The sequence below is a fragment of the Mobula birostris genome, chromosome 14 (genome assembly GCF_030028105.1).
Source record: "Mobula birostris isolate sMobBir1 chromosome 14, sMobBir1.hap1, whole genome shotgun sequence".
NCBI lineage: Eukaryota > Metazoa > Chordata > Chondrichthyes > Myliobatiformes > Myliobatidae > Mobula > Mobula birostris.
In genome coordinates, this window is record NC_092383.1 from 7,805,150 (window position 1) to 7,823,109 (window position 17,960).

The 17,960-nt window shown below is 42.0% G+C and overlaps 1 protein-coding gene across 5 annotated transcripts in view; it reads left to right on the forward strand.

Moving 5' to 3' along the window:
• Positions 1-17,960, forward strand: part of pias1b (protein inhibitor of activated STAT, 1b) — a 279,909-nt gene that overhangs the window by 59,478 nt on the left and 202,471 nt on the right. For 2 of the 5 annotated variants that reach the window (XM_072278048.1, XM_072278050.1), the window contains exon 1: positions 6,596-6,658. The exons of 1 other annotated variant lie outside the window; for it this stretch is intronic. Coding sequence is in view for 1 of the 4 variants with exons in the window: in XM_072278049.1 (XP_072134150.1) it covers positions 6,635-6,658 (24 nt within the window). In the remaining 3 variants the exon portion in view is untranslated. Of the gene's footprint in view, positions 1-6,595; positions 6,659-6,691; positions 6,771-17,960 lie in introns of those variants that run through there. 2 more of the 5 variants (XM_072278049.1, XM_072278051.1) reach the window with 2 other exon arrangements.

Below are 17,960 nucleotides of genomic sequence, written 5' to 3' on the forward strand. Positions count from 1 at the left end.
ATAATGCATTTCACTGTATCTCTCCAAGTAGATGTGATATATAAATCTGAATCTGAATATATATCATTGTTCTGGGTTTTGCAGTCATTGACGAGGCCAGCTTTAGTTCCTATTTGTAACTACCAAGGTTTCTTGGTTCGCCTACTTGAACAAGGCGGCATGGTAACGTAGTGGCTAGCTCAGCGATTTACTGTACCAGTGACCCAGATTCAACTCCTGTTGCTGTCTGTAAGAAGTTTGTCCATTCTCCCCGTGACCACGTGGGTTTCCTCCCACAGTCCAAAGACGTAGTGGTTGGTAGATTAATTGTTCGTTGTGAATTGTTCCATGATTAGGCTAAGGTTAAGTCGAGGGTTGCTGGGTGCCGTGGCGCAAAGGGTCAGTTGGAAGGGTATTTTTCTGTGTTGTATCTCAATAAATAAATAAATAACTATGAAAATTTGACAGCTGAAGCCATTGTCAGCAAAACTCAGCAAATGAATTGATTGACTATTAAGAGCCCAGACGTGGCGGGCACAATTATCTGATGAGATTGCATGATTTATTTATTTAGAGATACAGCATGGAACAGACCTTTCCAGCCTAACGATCCGCCCTGCCCAGCAACCCACCCATTTAATCACAGAACAATTTACAATGACCATAAGACCATAAGACATTGGAGCAGAAGTAGGCCATTCGGCCCATCGAGTCTGCTCCGCCATTCAATTATGGACTGATCCAAATCCTTCAGTTATCCGCACTCCCTTGCCTTCTCCCCATACCCTTTGGTGCCCTGGCTAATCAAGCACCTATCTATCTCTGCCTTAAATGCACCCAATGAGTTGGCCCCCACAGCCTCTCGCAACAACAAACTTCACAGATTTACCACCCTCTGACTGAAGTAATTTCTCCGCATCTCTGTTCTAAATGGACTTCCTTCAATCCTGAAGTTGTGAACCCACCAACTGGTACATCTTTGAACTGTGGGAGGAAAGCAGAGCACTTGGAGGAAACCCCCACAATTCACAGGGAGAACATCCGAACTCTTACAGGCATTACTGGAGTTGAACTCTGAACTCCAGGATGCCCTGAGCCATAATAGCATTACACTGTTGGAGCAGATGACGGAGATGGAAAGAGGTGAGACGTAGAGATTTGAAAGCATGAACTGGTATTTTAAAATTATGGCGCTAAGTACCTATTGGCAGTGTGGGTCACCAAACATAGTGGTGTAGGTGAGAGTTAAGGGGTATTTTGTTAGTTGTGTAGTGCTCTGTGACATTCATCACAAAATCATGGAATCATAGAGGGTCACAGCATTGAAAGAGGACACTTGACCTGTCATATCAGTACTGATTTTACATAAAATCAGCTAAATCAGTCCCACTATCCCACCCTCTTCCCATAGTTCTCCAAATTCATTCCTTTCAGATACATTTCCAGTGTCCTTTTCAACACTTCAATTGAATCTGCCTTCAGTGCTAACTCTAACTACTCCTGGCAGGCCAACCAAAAAAAGACTTTTCTTTGTACACTTTTGGTCTGTTTGTCATGTCCTCATTCTGTGTCTCCTCCTTATTGACACTTCTGCTCATAGACACAGTTTCTCTCCAACAACTGAAGTACGGTACAGTATAACTGTGGTGATTTTAATGCTTCAGTCTGACTTTTTCACATTCTCTGTTGCAAGGAAGAGAAGCCCAGCTTCTCCAGACTATCCATTTTAGTGGAGTTCCTCAGCCCCAGGATAATTTTGATGAACCTCTTGTGGAAGGGCAACTCAGCAGACAAAATGGATGAATTAATAATTCATAGAGACAGAAGGAAATGCAAATGCTGAAATCTGGAATGACAGGCAAACTGCTTAAGGAACTCAATGGGTCAGGCAGCATCATTGCAGAAACAATGGCCGTTCTAAGTTTTGGGTTGAGATCCTTCATCTGGACTGAAAAACAGAGGAGGTGTCCAGGATAAAGGGTGAGGGGAAGGGGTGGAACAGGAACTAGCAAGAGAGAGGTGGATCCCAGCGAAGGGGGGAGGCAGATGGAAGAAGGAACGTGTGGAAATAGTGACAAGGGCTGAGAGATGATAAAGAAGCCAAATGGATCCTCCTTCATTTCCTTTCAGATCCCATTATTTGCAGCAGCCCTTTGTTGCTACTTTCTATTGTCCTCAAACTTCATCATCCCTCCAAATTTTGGATATTGGGCCTTGTACATTCAAGCCTAAACCATTGATATTTATGAGATTAGATTATGGGAACACTCAGTCCTCCTTTATTGTCATTTAGAAATGCATACATGCATTAGGAAATGATACAATGTTTCTCCAGAGTGATATCACAGAAAAACAGGACAAACCAAAGACTAACACTGATAGAACCACTTAATTATAACATATAGATACAGCAGTGCAAAGCAATACCATAATTTGATAAAGAACAGACCATAGGTATGGTAAAAAAAAAGTCTCAAGTCCCGAGTTGATTGACTCCCGAGTCCCCGATAGCAGACGGCAAAAGGGAGAAACTCCCTGCCATAAACCTCCAGGCACCAACAACTGCCGATGCATTGGAAGCAGCCAACCACAGCCGACACTGAGTCCGTCCATCCGAAAACTTCGAGCCTCCGACCAGCCCCTCCGATACAGCCTCCCGAGCGCCATCCTCTGCCGAGCGCCTTCGACCTCTCTCCGGCCGCCGAAACAAGCAAAGCCAAGGATTTGGGGCCTTCTGCTCTGGAAGTTCCGGACCACACAGTAGCAGCGGCAGTGAAGCGGGCATTTCAGAAGTTTCTCCAGATGTTCCTCCATGCTCTCACATCTGTCTCCATCAAATCAGAATTATGCACGGTCCCCTACTTGACAGATTACAGATATCATTCACTGGAGAGGCCGCGCGTGCTGCGTTGTGCCGCCATCTTCTCCTCCTCCTGTTAATCTCTTTCCTAACTCCTTCAAATCTGCCTGAAGACCTCAGTTTGTGACATGTGTTCATACCACTGACCCGGACTTCTGAGGTCGAGAGAGTGGAACTGCCCAGTGCTACAGTTTTTCCACCTTTAGAGCTCTTCTGCACAAACTTCCTGTCATTGAGAGTCGCCATGGACAACCACCAATCCAGCCAACTATTAGTACTGATAGGGACCATGACCTTTGACTCTTTATTCTCACCCCCCAGAATTTTCCAGAACCTATTAGCAATATCTTTATTCTGGCAGCAGGGAGGAAATTTATCAATGTACTTAATGTATCTTAATATCAAACCTTCTGTGGCCATTGTTCTTCTCCTCTTTTTTCTTCCTTTCTGTATACTTGAACCACCAAAGGGTCTACGGGTTTGGTGGCACTACCCAGACAAAGCCTCTGCTTCTTTAGTGTTCAGCATGAAGACTGGTTGGAGGGTGAGGTGTGCCCAGAGATCACCTTAACGAGATGCCTGGAACTTTTTGTTTGTCTGGAAGTTATCTCTTTGTTCCTTCCTATTTATATTATTATTTGTTTTCTTTTCCATTTTGGTTAATTATTATTACATTCAACATATAACAGTAGAACATAGTACAAGTCTCTCAGCCCACAATCCTTAACCCACTCCAAGATTAATCTAACACTTTCCCCTGCGTAGGCCTATATTTATCTTCTATCCATGTAGCTGTCTAGTATTCATTAAATGCCTCTACCACTATCCCTGGCAGGACATTCCACATACTCACCACTCTCTGTGTAAAAAAATAACCTCCAACATTCCCTCCTATGCTTTCCACCAACAACCTTAAAGTTATTCCCTCTCATATTAGCCTTTTCTGCTCTGGGGAAGTAACATCTGCTGGCTGTTCACTCTATCAATGCCTCTTATCATCTTGTACACATGTTCCAAGATACCATGAAAAACTTGTCTTGCATGCTATTTGTGCAGATCAAATCATTGCATAGTGCGTTGAGCTAGAATAAGGTAGAACAATAACAATGCAGGATAAAGTGCAAAAGCTATCGAAGAAACAAAATGCAGGTAAACGACAAAGTGAAAGATCATAATGAGGTAGATTGTGAGGCAAAAGAGGTTCATTCAACAGTCTGATAACAGTGATATAGAAGCTGTCCTTGAGCCTAGTAGTATGTGCTTTTGGACTTTTTTATCTTCTGCCTAATGGGAGAGGGGAGAAGAGAGAATCTCTGGGGTGGGTGGGGACTTTAATTATTCTGATTGCTTTACTGAAGCAGCGAGAAACAGAGACAGAGTTCATAGAGGGGAAACTGGCTCCTGTGATGTAATGAGCTGTGTCCACACTCTCTGCAGTAATAGTCACATGCAGAGCAGTTTGAGGTTATGCCTGAGATTCATAAATTGCCGCATGGTCCTTTGGGAAAGTGAGTATATATCTCAAAGATATCTCCTTTGTAGTTGTTTGGAGGATAAGACATTTGGCCAATTGTTTCATTCTTGTTAATGCATTCATATTATTTGCATATTAAGTAGCTACACTAAGTCCCTCCAAAGTACTGTAGGAACGGCTGAGTGAATCAAAGTGGTCCCCTTACCATCTATCAGGGACATTTATCAGGAGCTCTGTGTGCACAGGACCCTTAGTATTATCAAGGATCCCACCCATCCATCCAGCATCTTCTTCGACTTTCTACCATCAGGCAGGAGACTCCAATCTCTAAAAACAGGAACAATCAGGATGGGAAACAGTTTCTTCCCTCAGACCATTTGGCTTCTGCACTCTCTGCCGCTTCACATTTGAAATGTCATCGGTTAATCTGTTCTGTACCAGACAGTATTTAATTTATGCATTTTGTTAATTTACGTGTAATTTATCTGTAGATATTATCACCACTTTCCTAAGTTATTGTGTGTTATATGTGTGTTATGTGTAGTACTGTGCTTTGCACCCTGTTCCGGAGAAACTTCCTCTCGTTTGACAGTATATAGTTAAATGGCAATAAACTTACTTAACTTGATTGCTCATGTCTCATTTGGATCCAGTTTCAAACACGTGTCCTTCATAGCTGTTGAAATTCTTGGAGACCTGCATTGGGTATTCTTATTTTGGATAGTACTACCATGTTTGGCCTTTATCCCACTTATCATCAGGTGCGGTGAAGGGGCAGGACTAGAAAGAATTCCTTGAAATCATGCTTCAAGGTAGGTGGGCATTAGATGTGCAGGAATGGTTACAGACCATTGTAATGGATGTATGGAGACCAAAAGGCATAGGAATGGAATTAGACCACTCGGTCCATGAAGGAAATGAGGTCCAAAAGCACCAGGAGACATTAATTTATGGTATTCCCTCCTGAAGGCAAATTATTATTTTTTCCTTGGGCTGGAATATGACCTCTTCATAATAACCAAAGCCAGTAATTGGAATACAATGACACACATTGTCAAGTCAGAGCATTGAGTATAGGAGTTGGGATGTTATGTTGCAGTTGTACCAGATGTTGTCGAGGCTGTGGCTGGAGTATTGTGGACAGTTTTGGACACCGTTAAATTAAGATGGAAAGAGTGCAAAGAAGATTTACTGGAATGCTGCCAGGACTCGAGTTCCTGAGTTATAGAGAGGGGTTTGGAGAGGTTAGGACTTTATTCCTTGGAGCATATGAGACTGCGGGGTGACCTTGTCTTTTTCCTATTTATCTATCCACCTATCCATCTACCCATCTATCCATCCATCTCAATCTATCTGAGCTATAGGCCCTCTGGACCTCTGAGCTGTTCCACTCAGCAACCCCCCGATTTAATACTAGCCTAATCACGGGAATCATACAATGACCAATTAACCTGGCAACTGGTACATCTTTGGACAGTGGGTGGAAACAGGAGCCCCTGGAAGAAACCCACGGGGAGATTGTACAAACTCTTTACAGAAATTGAACCCCGGTTGCTGGTGCTGTAAAGCATTGTGCTAACCGTGATGCTACAGAGCCGCCATTAGAGTGGTGTATAAAATCAAACAGGCCGTACTTTTCCAGGAGAAAGGGAATCAAAAACTAGAAGGCACAGCCTTAAGGTGAGTGGGGAAAGATTTAAAAAGGACCGGAGGAGTAACTTCTTCACACAGAGCTTGGTCCCCATGTGGAATGAGCTGCTAGAGCAGAATTTTTTATGCCATGGACCCCTACCATTAACTAAAGGGTCCTTGGGAACCCCTGTGCTAGAGAATGTCATTGAAGCAGGTATAACAACAACTAAAAGACACTTGGACAGGTATATGCTGGGGAAAGGCTTCATCAAATATCTCCCAAATACAGGCAAATAGGACTTTTATATGGGCACCATGGGCAAGATTGGCTACACGGCCGGTTTCATGACTCTAAGTCAAGTAATTTACGTCAACAAAATATTTGCCTGCAAACAGAGCATCGATTTATTTCTTTTTGTGTTTTGTTATCGCTGCGGTTTTTTTTAATATTCTTCCTTTCTTTATTTTGATTTCCACTTTCCTATGTCTTCATTTTATACTCTGCCTTCACTCCACTGCCCCATTCACAAAAGTCCCGGGACACTAGGGAAGGGGGGGGGGCGCCATGAAAAAAAGGCGGGAATATTCAAACCCAGGGGCGCTGACGCCATCGACGCCCCTCCCCTCCGCCTCCTGCCCCCACGTGACGCGGCCGAGGCTGGCGCCCATGCGCGTAAAAGCGCGAGAAGATGGCGGACAGTGCGGAACTGAAGGTAATTCGCAGATGGATTGAGGCTCCGGGGGGCGGAGTGTTCCCGCCGCTCTCTCCGGTGCGGGGGCGGCGGCGCGGAAGGGAGAAGTGAGGGGCTCGCTGGCTCCCCGGGGGTGAGCGTGTGGGCGGGTGGTGGAGGGAAAAGGTTGGGGGTGAAGTTGCTGAGGTTGTGGTGAAGGCGGCGGCAGTTGACAAGTTGTGAGGCTGCCGCTGGCCGCCGGGCCGCTTGCCTCTGCCTGCCGTGGGCTTGAAGTTAAAATAAACAGGCGGGAGGAGCGGCCGCCGGGGGAGCCAGGGGGCCCGGCCTTAGCCTCTCCCTCTCCACGTCCAATCCCCCACCCAGCCCTTTCTGGCCTTCTGTCCATGTGTTTAGTAACGGTCCACGGACTCTGCCTATGACCCTGGGCAGCGCCTCGCCACTGTCGGGGCCACGGATGATGGCGATCCCACTGCTGAGCTTTTGTATCTTGCCATTGTTTCTCGCTAACTTGGAGCTATATTACTTTCCCCTCTTTCTCCCCCTTTTTAAAAATAACAAACACAGCCCCCTAACTAAATGCAAAAGTGCATCGGGGTTGCTTATGTTTTTCTTTTAAAGTTGAAGCAAATTCCTCAACGTTTCTTCCCCGCTCCCAGTTCTTTTTTCTATGGGGGTCTCTACCAATCATTTCCATTTATTTCCCAAAAGCAAAACCATTGCTCTTTTAGGAACGGCGAGTGACAGATTGCAATTTGTTTTGTTCCGCGTTTGTTGATGTTTCTTTTTTTTTCAGTGGTTAAGCCTGATTGTTTAATGTGGTGTTAGTTTCATACCAAAGAGTACCGTCGTTTTGGAGACTGTTAGCGGCAAAATGGGGCAGCGGGATTGTATCTGTGTACTTTGCAAATATTGAGAGTTTTGATAATCGCCAGAGGTTCGTAATCGAGCTCATCTGATTCCCTATCTGTACGCTCTTAAGTGGTTTTTAAGAATTTGCCAGCCACTGTTATGCACGACACTGTTTATATCGCTCGTACTTTGGAAGCAGAATGCGGCCTATTATTCGATACAAGTCATCGATGTAAGCATTAAAACAAGTATTTTGCAGTTTAAACGGGATGTGTGGATATCAAAGTAAAATTATTGAATTACTTAGCTTTTACAAGCCTGTTATTTGAATTTGTACGTGATCCGGGAATCATTGCAAAATTTTTGGTACTTTTAGGTATAGGTAGAAATAAATGGGTCGCATACTATTTTGGGTTGTGCGTCTTGATTTTCAGTGGGCGTGATTGAATGTGAGCATAGATTGGGGTCAAGGCTCTCGTTTAAGATGCTCCGTATCTGTAGGAATAGATTAAAGAAGAATTGGTAGTTTTTACAGAAATTTATGATGCAGTAGATTAACATGTTTTCCTTTCCTTGAGACACTTATTTGCTTCAATTTTGATTTTAAACTGTTTTTGTAAGTGATAGGAGAAGGTGGTGATCTCAAATGTAGGCATTACTAACCCTGGCCAACACATATAAAGTGCTGGAGAAGATCAGCAGGTCAGGCAACATTTATGGAAAGTTGATGTTTTGGGCTGAGGCCTTTCATCAAGGGTTCATCGGCACAAAAGGTCAACTCTTTATTCCTTTTCACAAATGCTGCCTGACCTGCTGAGTTCCTCCAGTATTTTGTGTGGTCCTCTGGATTTCCAGCATCTGAATTATCTGTTGTGTTTATTACTAAACTTGGGGTTTGTTGTGTAACTCAGTGGAGGTTAGGGTTCTCAAAAGTGTGTTGAATAATTCTGTTTGAGGTTTTTTAAAATTCTCGATCTATTCTTCTTTTAACTTGGGGGTGTTAGTTGCTAGGAAACAAAAATATTTTTTATAAGTCATTCCATGTAGAATATCAAAAGTATGAACATTGTATTGAATAGTTTATTCCTAGTTTTTTTAACAATCTGTTTTAAGAGCTACATATTTCTGGTATGCATGTCTTCATTTTCAAAGGCTTTTAAATGAAACATCTAAAATAAGAGGTTTATGGTGTGTAATTTCTTTAATAAAACAAGATGGAGAAAGTTCAATGCTTTCTTTAAAATTTAGAACATTGTACCTATTGTTAATAAGTACTATCTTACAATAGTACAATATTTCCTGATACAATGAACATGTTGTAAAATGTTCTTGTAACACAGCTCCTGCAGCAATTTGAGCTTCTGTAGGAGTGATAAATTCCACTGTCAGGCTTGCTTTGTTTCTCCAAACAGAACTGCAAATCAGGCTGAAATAGTATTCTCTGAAAGCTTTTCTTTTAAAATGTTTGGCTGCTTTCTACCTGTGACTTAAAGCATCACATTATTGGATATTTAACACTGTTGTGTTTTATAGAATAAAATAACAAGTAAGAATTAATCTTGTTGTTTGGTTTACTTGGTTCTAGCAGCAGAACCTACCTGTTGGACAGAGAATCTACTGCATTCTGTAATAACCTTTGGGAGCCAGGCAGTGTACTTGTTTCATCAAAATGCATGCCCAGTTACTTGGCATAAATTTTAAGCAGCTAAGTCAACTGCTTTTCTCATTTGATGGTGAACAGTTGCCAAATTTTCCCTCAAAATGGCTTTTCTGCTTCCTATTTACCATGCCGAATGATGTTTGAACAGCAAAACATTCCTAAATCTTGGTGCAGTTACTGGTAACTTTTTGGTATTTAGATGGGATATGTATAATTCTACTTGTAAGATCTTATCACATTACATTGAACAAACATTTAAAACACTGAGCATCTTTCTGTTCTCATACTGCGCCTTTTTCATGTCGCGTTAACTCTACTCTGCTTTCAAAGATTGGCACAGTGGTACAACTACAAGAACTTTTCCCTTCCATTTGTGCCGTTGGTGAGTTTGCCCATTCTCTTTGTGAACACATGGGTTTTCTCGGGGCATATTGGTTTCCTCCCAAAGTACGTTGGTTTACATCTTAATTTGCTTCTGTAAGTTGTGTATGGGGCTGCACAGTAGCAAAGGGGTTAACATAGCTTCAGCAATCAGAAGATTAGGATTCAATTCCCACTGTCCCGCCACTGCCTGTAAGAAGTTTGTACATTGTCCCTGTGACCTTGTCAGTTTATTTCAGGTGCTCTGGTTTCTTCCGACACTCCAAAAGAGTGGTGCTAAAAAGTTTGAGTTCTGTAGAATTTTGTCTATTTCTGCATAAATACGACCTAAAATATAATTGGATCTTCATGCAAGTCCTAAAATTAAATAGAGAACTCAATTAAATAATATCAAAAATATTATACTTTTATTGAGAAAAATGATTCAATATTACATGTATTTTGGAAAAAATATGAACTTTTGCTTTCAGTAACTGGTGTGATCCCTTGTACAGTATTAACTGCAACCAAGTGTTTCCAGTAACTTGATCAGTCCGGTGCATCGGCTTAGAGGAATTTTAGGCCATTCCTCCTTACAAAACCACTCTGACTCTGGGATGTTGGTGGGCTTTCTTGCATGAACTGCTTGAGTCAGGTCCTTCTGTAATATTTCTATGGGGTTGATGTCAGGACTTTAACTCGGCCATTCTAAAACACAGATTTTCTTTTTAAACCATGCTGTTGTTGATTTACTTTTATCTTTCAGATCGTTTTCTTGTTGCATTGTCCAACTTCTATTGAGCTTCAGGTGCCAGACTGCTACCCTGACGTCCTTCTGTAAAATGTCTTGATATAATTTTGAATTCATTGTTTGCACAGCAGCCCCAAACCGTGATGCTCTTTCTACCGTGCTTCAGTTGGGATGAGGTTTTAGTTTTGGTGTTAGGTGCCGTTTTTCCTCCAAACAATGCAATGCGCATTTCTGCCAAATAGTTCAACTTTTGTTTCATCTGTCCACAGAACGTTGTCCCGGAAGCATTGTAGAACATCCAGCTGGTCTTTTGCAAACTTGAGATGTGCAGCAATTTTTTTTGGGAGAGCAATGGCTTCCTCTGTGGCGTCCTTCCATGAACATTATTCTTGTTCAATGTTGCTGAATTCTTCTTCAGCATTGCACATTGTGCTCTTAGTGTGATCTTTGCAGGATTCCCACTCCTAGGGAGAGTAGCAGCAGTACTGAGTTTCCTCCATTTGTATACAATTTCTCTTTAGTCAGAACACTCAGGGTTTTTGGAAATGCTTTTATAGCCTTTTCCAGCTTTGTGCATCTGTACAGTTCTAATGTCCTCTGAAAGTTGTTTTGATTGAGGCATGGTGCACTTAAACAGATCGTTCTTGAGAAGAGCAGGCTCTGTCAGTGACCTGACTTTGTGTGTCCTTTTTATAGGGCAGGGTACCTCTGCAACCCACCCCTCCAATCTCATCTCATTGATTGGAACACCTGACTCCAAATAGCTTTTGTAGAAGGCATTACCTCAGATTCACATACTTTCTCCAACAAATACATGTAATGCATCATTTTTCTGAGTAAGCAAACAAGTATTGTTTGTGTTGTTTCTTTAATTGGGTTCTTGTAATCTGGTTTTAGGACTTGCGTGAAGATCTGATCACATTTTAGGTCATATTTATGCAGAAATAGAAAAAATTCTACAGGGTTCATAAACTTTCTAGCACCACTGTAGGTTAAGGTTAATGAGTTGTGGGCATGCACTGTTGGTGCCAGGTGCGTGGTGACACTGACGGGCTGCCCACAGCACATCCTTGGACTGTGTTGGTCATTGACACAAACAACACATTTCTGTATGCCTCGATGTACATGAGACAGAACTAATCTCTGTCTCTACCCCTAGTGTACGTATGTGATCATTAGAATCCAAGGAGAGTTGATGGGAATTTGGGGAGATTAAAATGTGCAAATTGTAACTGGGTGCCTCATAATTGACAAGGACTTGATCAGTAGGGCATGTTTCTGTGCTGCATGACTGACTCTAGGTGATAAGGTTGATGCGAAGGGCTACACAGTGGAGTTGGTGTTTTATCCCTTTTCTCCCTTGAATTGCTGTTCATTTAAGTATTGTAACATAAAAATTGACCAAAACTCCAAGCTGTTTTTTGGGAAATGGTGATAACTGTTATAGCACTTGTGTCACCAGTCGTCATTATGATTATATTCAGAGGTATTAAAACTGAAGGAAAATGGTAACAAAGGTCGGCCAAGATTTGTGTAGTGATCAGAAAGTTGAAGATTGTACTTCCAGCTTCTGCAGATTTTTGGTTTTCAAAGTAACAGCACACAAAATGCTGGAGGAACTGTCTTGGCCCAAAACTTAGACTGTTCACTCTTTTCCATGGATGCTATAGCCTGCTGAGTTCCTTCAGCATTCTGTGTTTATTGCTCTGCAGATATTGATGTATTTTGGTTCAGCAGCATCTGAGGAACATCTTCTCAGATCAATTCACTTGAAATGAAAAATCTGTCTCACAGTTGTCTCATCTAGATGTGGAATCCCACAAAAGTAGCATTTCCAATGAATCCTTCATAATTCAGTAAATTTTTTGTTCACCAACTACCTTTTTCTGGAGAAAGGAGCCCCCAAATGAGACTTCCCTGTGCATGTTGGACACGGCCAAAGATTCATTGCAATGTTAGTTGAATAATGGGTCCAAAGCAGTGAATGAATGGAAGGAAATAACTAAGACAATGGGATGCTCAAGTGAGGAAAAGTGCAAATTGGGAGGGGCAGGCATTAAGTTTGAATAGATGAACATGTTAGAAGGAAGGTTATGTGTAGTACTTTTTAAATAATGCTTTTATTTTCTTAGAGACGATGGCAAAAGGTGAGCCATAACTTCCCCAACATAAAAGAAGAATTGTATGCTTAGTGCCTTTCATTGATTAGTAGTTGAGATAAAGTTGTGATTTCATGGAATGTCCTTTTCTGCATACGGCTAAAATTTAGTTTACTGAGATATTCCAGCATTGTTCCAGAAGTATCCATTCTCAGGAATGTGTGCAGTCATGATTTTGGCCTCTAACCTTGCCTTACGGTTCAGTGATTGGCAGGAGCTTAAATTGAAATGCAGGTCTGCACTGAGTAAAGCAAATATTTATTGCAGAAACTAGCCCTGCACTAAAAGCTTGTTGTTTTTTTTAACTTGGCTTCAAATAATTCAAACAAATGTTATTTTACATTTATTCCCTTTTTGGAAGGTAAGGCAAATGCTGTGGGTTGGTTTCTGAAATCCCAGCACCAATTCTTTGGCATTAAAGTAGCTGCCAGAAAGCTCCTTAATGCCTTTTCCTGCATGAGTTAATAGGTATTGATTATGAGCAAAGTTCCTGACACCAGTTGTTCTTGCATCTGGCAGCGTCTGATCAATTATCATACATATTTGGGGTTGGGAAGAGGTTCCTTGGTGGGTAAGTTTTGCGTCCAAATGTATTAAATAGTGGAAACATAAATTAGCCTCTTTTTTTAAAAAAGCTAGGTCAGCTGTCGATGAAATTAGGTGAGAAACACTTGACTTGAAGCTCATTAGCAATATTGCGCTCAATACATCTAAAGTGTTATGCTGTTATGATTAAAGGTGCCAAAGGTTGTGGTGGTACCACATTTTTTGGTTGCATTAACTATCAAAAGTCACAAATGATCTAATTATTTTGCTAATTATTTAGTTGTCTTCATTAACTTAAATGTGTTCTAAAATGTCAGTGAGTGATGTCAAATTTTTCAATATATTTTGGGTCTGCCTTTGTAGATGGAATCTAGATGGGGTGGAATTTGTTAAAGGCACCCAAGATGGGTTTTTTTTAGTTTGTAGAGGTGGAGGGAGTGTACTCAGCCTTGTGGAATGAGAATGGGCAAAGTGATGGAATTGTCTGCCGAGGAACTTAGAATAATGATCACAATACAGTGAGCTTTAAGATACTTGTGGAAAAGGAGGAAGTTGAAACGAGAGTTATGGTCTTAAGTTGGGGAAGAGCTGATTAAAATTTTATAAGATGGAAACTGGTGAAAGTAAATTGGGAGCAGAGAGGGAAAAACAGAAAAATCTGTGTTTAGGTGTAAGAAGTAAAGATGGTAATAGAAAATCTTGTTTACAAAGGAAACTGAGGGTTTGATCAAGGGGGTGGGGGGAGGAAATTTGTGCCAGTTAAAGGAAATTGTTTCAAGCAAGTTGCATGGTTTTCTTAGAGGACATGGGAGAGATCTTAAGAAAGATCTTGAACCACAGGGGGACCAATATCCTTTCAGGGGGGTTTGTTAGTGCTATTGGGGAGGCATTAAACTAGATTTGCAGGGGGATGGGAACCAGAGTGCCAGAGCTGACGGTGTGGCTGGGGTGAAAATAAATGATATTGAAAGTTTAAGCAAATCCGCTCATAGAAAGGTTGTGAGTGGTGGTAAAAATCTTCTGAGGTGTATATATTTTAATGCTAGGAGTATTGTGGGGAAGGCGGATGAGTTGAGGACGTGGATTGACACGTGGAATTATGATGTTGTAGCAATTAGTGAAACTTGGCTACAGGAGGGGCAGGACTGGCAGCTTAATATTCCAGGGTTCCGATGTTTCAGATGTGATCGAGGCAGAGGAATGAAAGGTGGGGGAGTAGCATTGCTTTTTAGGGAAAATATTACAGCATTGCTCAGGCAGGACAGATTAGAGGGCTTGTCTACTGAGTCCTTGTGGGTGGAGCTGAGAAACAGGAAAGGTATGGCCACATTAGTGGGATTGTATTACAGACCACCCAATAGTCAACGAGACTTGGAAGAGCAAATCTGCAGAGAGATAGCAGGCAACTGCAGGAAACATAAAGTTGTGGTGGTAGAGGATTTTAATTTTCGATATATTGATTGGGACTCCCATACTGTTAGGGGTCTAGATGGGTTAGAGTTTGTAAAATGTGTTCAGGAAAGTTTTCTAAATCAGTATATAGAGGGACCAACTAGAGGGAATGCAATATTGGATCTCCTGTTAGGAAACGAATTAGGGCAAGTGACAGAAGTCTGTGTAGGGGAGCACTTTGGTTCCAGTGATCATAACACCATTAGTTTCAATTTGATCATGGACAAGGATAGATCTGGTCCTAGGGTTGAGGTTCTGAACTGGAAGAAGGCCAAATTTGAAGAAATGAGAAAGGATCTAAAAAGCGTGGATTGGGACAGGTTGTTCTCTGGCAAAGATGTGATTGGTAGGTGGGAAGCCTTCAAAGGGGAAATTTTGAGAATGCAGAGTTTGTATGTTCCTGTCAGGATTAAAGGCAAATTGAATAGGAATAAGGAACCTTGGTTCTCAAGGGATATTGCAACTCTGATAAAGAAGAAGAGGGAGTTGTATGAAATGTATAGGAAACGGGGTAAATCAGGTGCTTGAGGAGTATAAGAAGTGCAAGAAAATACTTAAGAAATCAGGAGGGCAAAAAGAAGACATGAGGTTTCCTTGGCAGTCAAAGTGAAGGATAATCCCAAGAGCTTTTACAAGTATATTAAGAGCAAAAGGATTGTAAGGGATAAAATTGGTCCTCTTGAAGATCAGAGTGGTCGGCTTTGTGCGGAACCAAAGGAAATGGGGGAGATCTTAAATAGGTTTCTTGCGTCTGTATTTACTAAGGAAGCTGGCATGAAATCTATGGAATTGAGGGAATCAAGTAGTGAGACCATGGCAACTGTACAGATTGAAAAGGAGGAGATGCTTGCTGTCTTGAGCAAAATTAAAGTGGATAAATCCCCGGGACCTGACAGAGTGTTCCCTCGGACCTTGAAGGAGACTAGTGTTGAAATTGTGGGGGCCCTGGCAGAAATGTTTAAAATGTCGCTGTGTACGGGTGAAGTGCCGGAGGATTGGAGAGTGGCTCATGTTGTTCCGTTGTTTAAAAAAGGATCGAAAAGTAATCCGGGAAATTATAGGCCGGTGAGTTTAACGTCAGTAGTAGGTAAGTTATTGGAGGGAGTACTAAGAGACAGAATCTACAAGCATTTGGATAGACGGGCTTATTTGGGAGAGTCAACATGGCTTTGTGCGTGGTAGGTCATGTTTGACCAATCTGTTGGAGTTTTTCGAGGAGGTTACCAGGAAAGTGGATGAAGGAAAGGCAGTGGATATTGTCTACATGGACTTCAGTAAGGCCTTTGATAAGGTCCCGCATGAGAGGTTAGTTAGGAAAATTCAGTCGCTAGGTATACATGGAGAGGTGGTAAATTGGATTAGACATTGGCTCGATGGAAGAAGCCAGAGAGTGGTGGTAGAGAATTGCTTCTCTGAGTGGAGGCCTGTGACTAGTGGTGTGCCACAGGGATCAGTGCTGGGTCCATTGTTATTTGTCATCTATATCAATGATCTGGATGATAATGTGGTAAATTGGATCAGCAAGTTTGCTGATGATACAAAGATTGGAGGTGTAGTAGACAGTGAGGAAGGTTTTCAGAGCCTGCAGTGGGACTTGGACCAGCTGGAAAAATGGGCTGAAAAATGGCAGATGGAGTTTAATACTGACAAGTGTGAGGTATTGCACTTTGGAAGGACAAACCAACGTAGAACATACAGGGTTAATGGTAAGGCACTGAAGAGTGCAGTGGAACAGAGGGATCTGGGAATACAGATACAAAATTCCCTAAAAGTGTCGTCACAGGTAGATAGGGTCGTAAAGAGAGCTTTTGGACCATTGGCCTTTATTAATCAAAGTATTGAGTATAAGAGCTGGAATGTTATGATGAGGTTGTATAAGGCATTGGTGAGGCCGAATCTGGAGTATTGTGTTCAGTTTTGGTCACCAAATTACAGGAAGGATATAAATAAGGTTGAAAGAGTGCAGAGAAGGTTTACAAGGATGTTGCCGGGACTTGAGAAACTCAGTTACAGAGAAAGGTTGAATAGGTTAGGACTTTATTCCCTGGAGCATAGAAGAATGAGGGGAGATTTGATAGAGGTATATAAAATTATGATGGGTATAGATAGAGTGAATGCAAGCAGGCTTTTTCCACTGAGGCAAGGGGAGAAAAAAACCAGAGGACATGGGTTAAGGGTGAGGGGGGAAAAGTTTAAAGGGAACATTAGCGGGGGCTTCTTCACACAGAGTGGTGGGAGTATGGAATGAGCTGCCAGACGAGGTGGTAAATGCGGGTTCTTTTTTAACATTTAAGAATAAATTGGACAGATACATGGATGGGAGGTGTATGGAGGGATATGGTCCATGTGCAGGTCAGTGGGACTAGGCAGAAAATGGTTCGGCACAGCCAAGAAGGGCCAAAGGGCCTGTTTCTGTGCTGTAGTTTCTATGGTTCTAAAGCATTCAGGATGAAAAGGTTTCAAAAGAATTCCAAAGTATTTTCATAAATATTAGAGCAAGAAGGTAGCTAAAGAAGAAGCATGTCCCTTTGGGGACCTAAAGGGAAGCCTGTGTGGAGTTGGGGGGTATGTGTGGTGTCCTGAATGAATAACAGGAATCAGAAATATCTGTAACAGGAAAGGGGTGGTGTCAAGAGATTGATGCAAATAAGTTGGACAAATCCCAAGGATGTTCATCCTGATGAATTCTGTCCTAGGATCTTGGGGGAAGCAAGAGAAGGGGTACAGAGGTTCTGACAGATTTTTCACTTTTATCCATGGGAGAGGTATTAGAACACTGGAGGGTAGTTAATGTTGGTCTACTCAAGATTGCCTGTTAACCTTGTATCAGAAGTCGGGAAAGGAGTGATATGATGTATGATCACTTGGAAAGGCAAGGAATGATGAGGGGGAGTCTGCCTGGGAAATCTTGCTTTCAAATTTGAGTTTTCTGAGGTGGTTACTAAGGAAATTAACTTGGACAATGAGACTTTTGACAAGGTTCTATGTGGTAAGCTGGTCCAATAAGTCAGGGCACATGGTGTCCGAGGTGTTTCAGCAAAATGAATCCTAAATTGGGTGATGTTTTTCTGACTGGAAGTCTAACCACGGGTGTTCTGCAAAGACCATTTCTGGGATCTTTGACTTGTGTGAGAATGAATCTGGTCTGATTAGTTTGTTATGGTGCGGATGGTTGACTAAGGATAATGAGGGTCATAGATCAGCTGGAAAGTTGGGTGGAGTGTTTGCAGGTGGAATTTAATCCAGGCAAATGTGAAGTAAAGTGCTAAGCTATTTAAAGCTGGTGCAACATGCACTAAAGAGGAGAGATCTAAGAAGCATTGATGTAACAAGGAATTTGGAGGGGTACAAGTTCATAGATCACGAAGAATGTTTCCCAGGTGCTAGAGGTGTTTAGCTTTTCTTAAGCAAGGATATTGGATATGATTTGGGACATGATGCAGTTGTGTAAGACATTAGTTTGGCCACATTTGGAGGTTCACCAGCATGTTGCCTGGAATGGAGGGCATTTCAACAGTGATGTGCAGAAGAACATCTCTGAATATA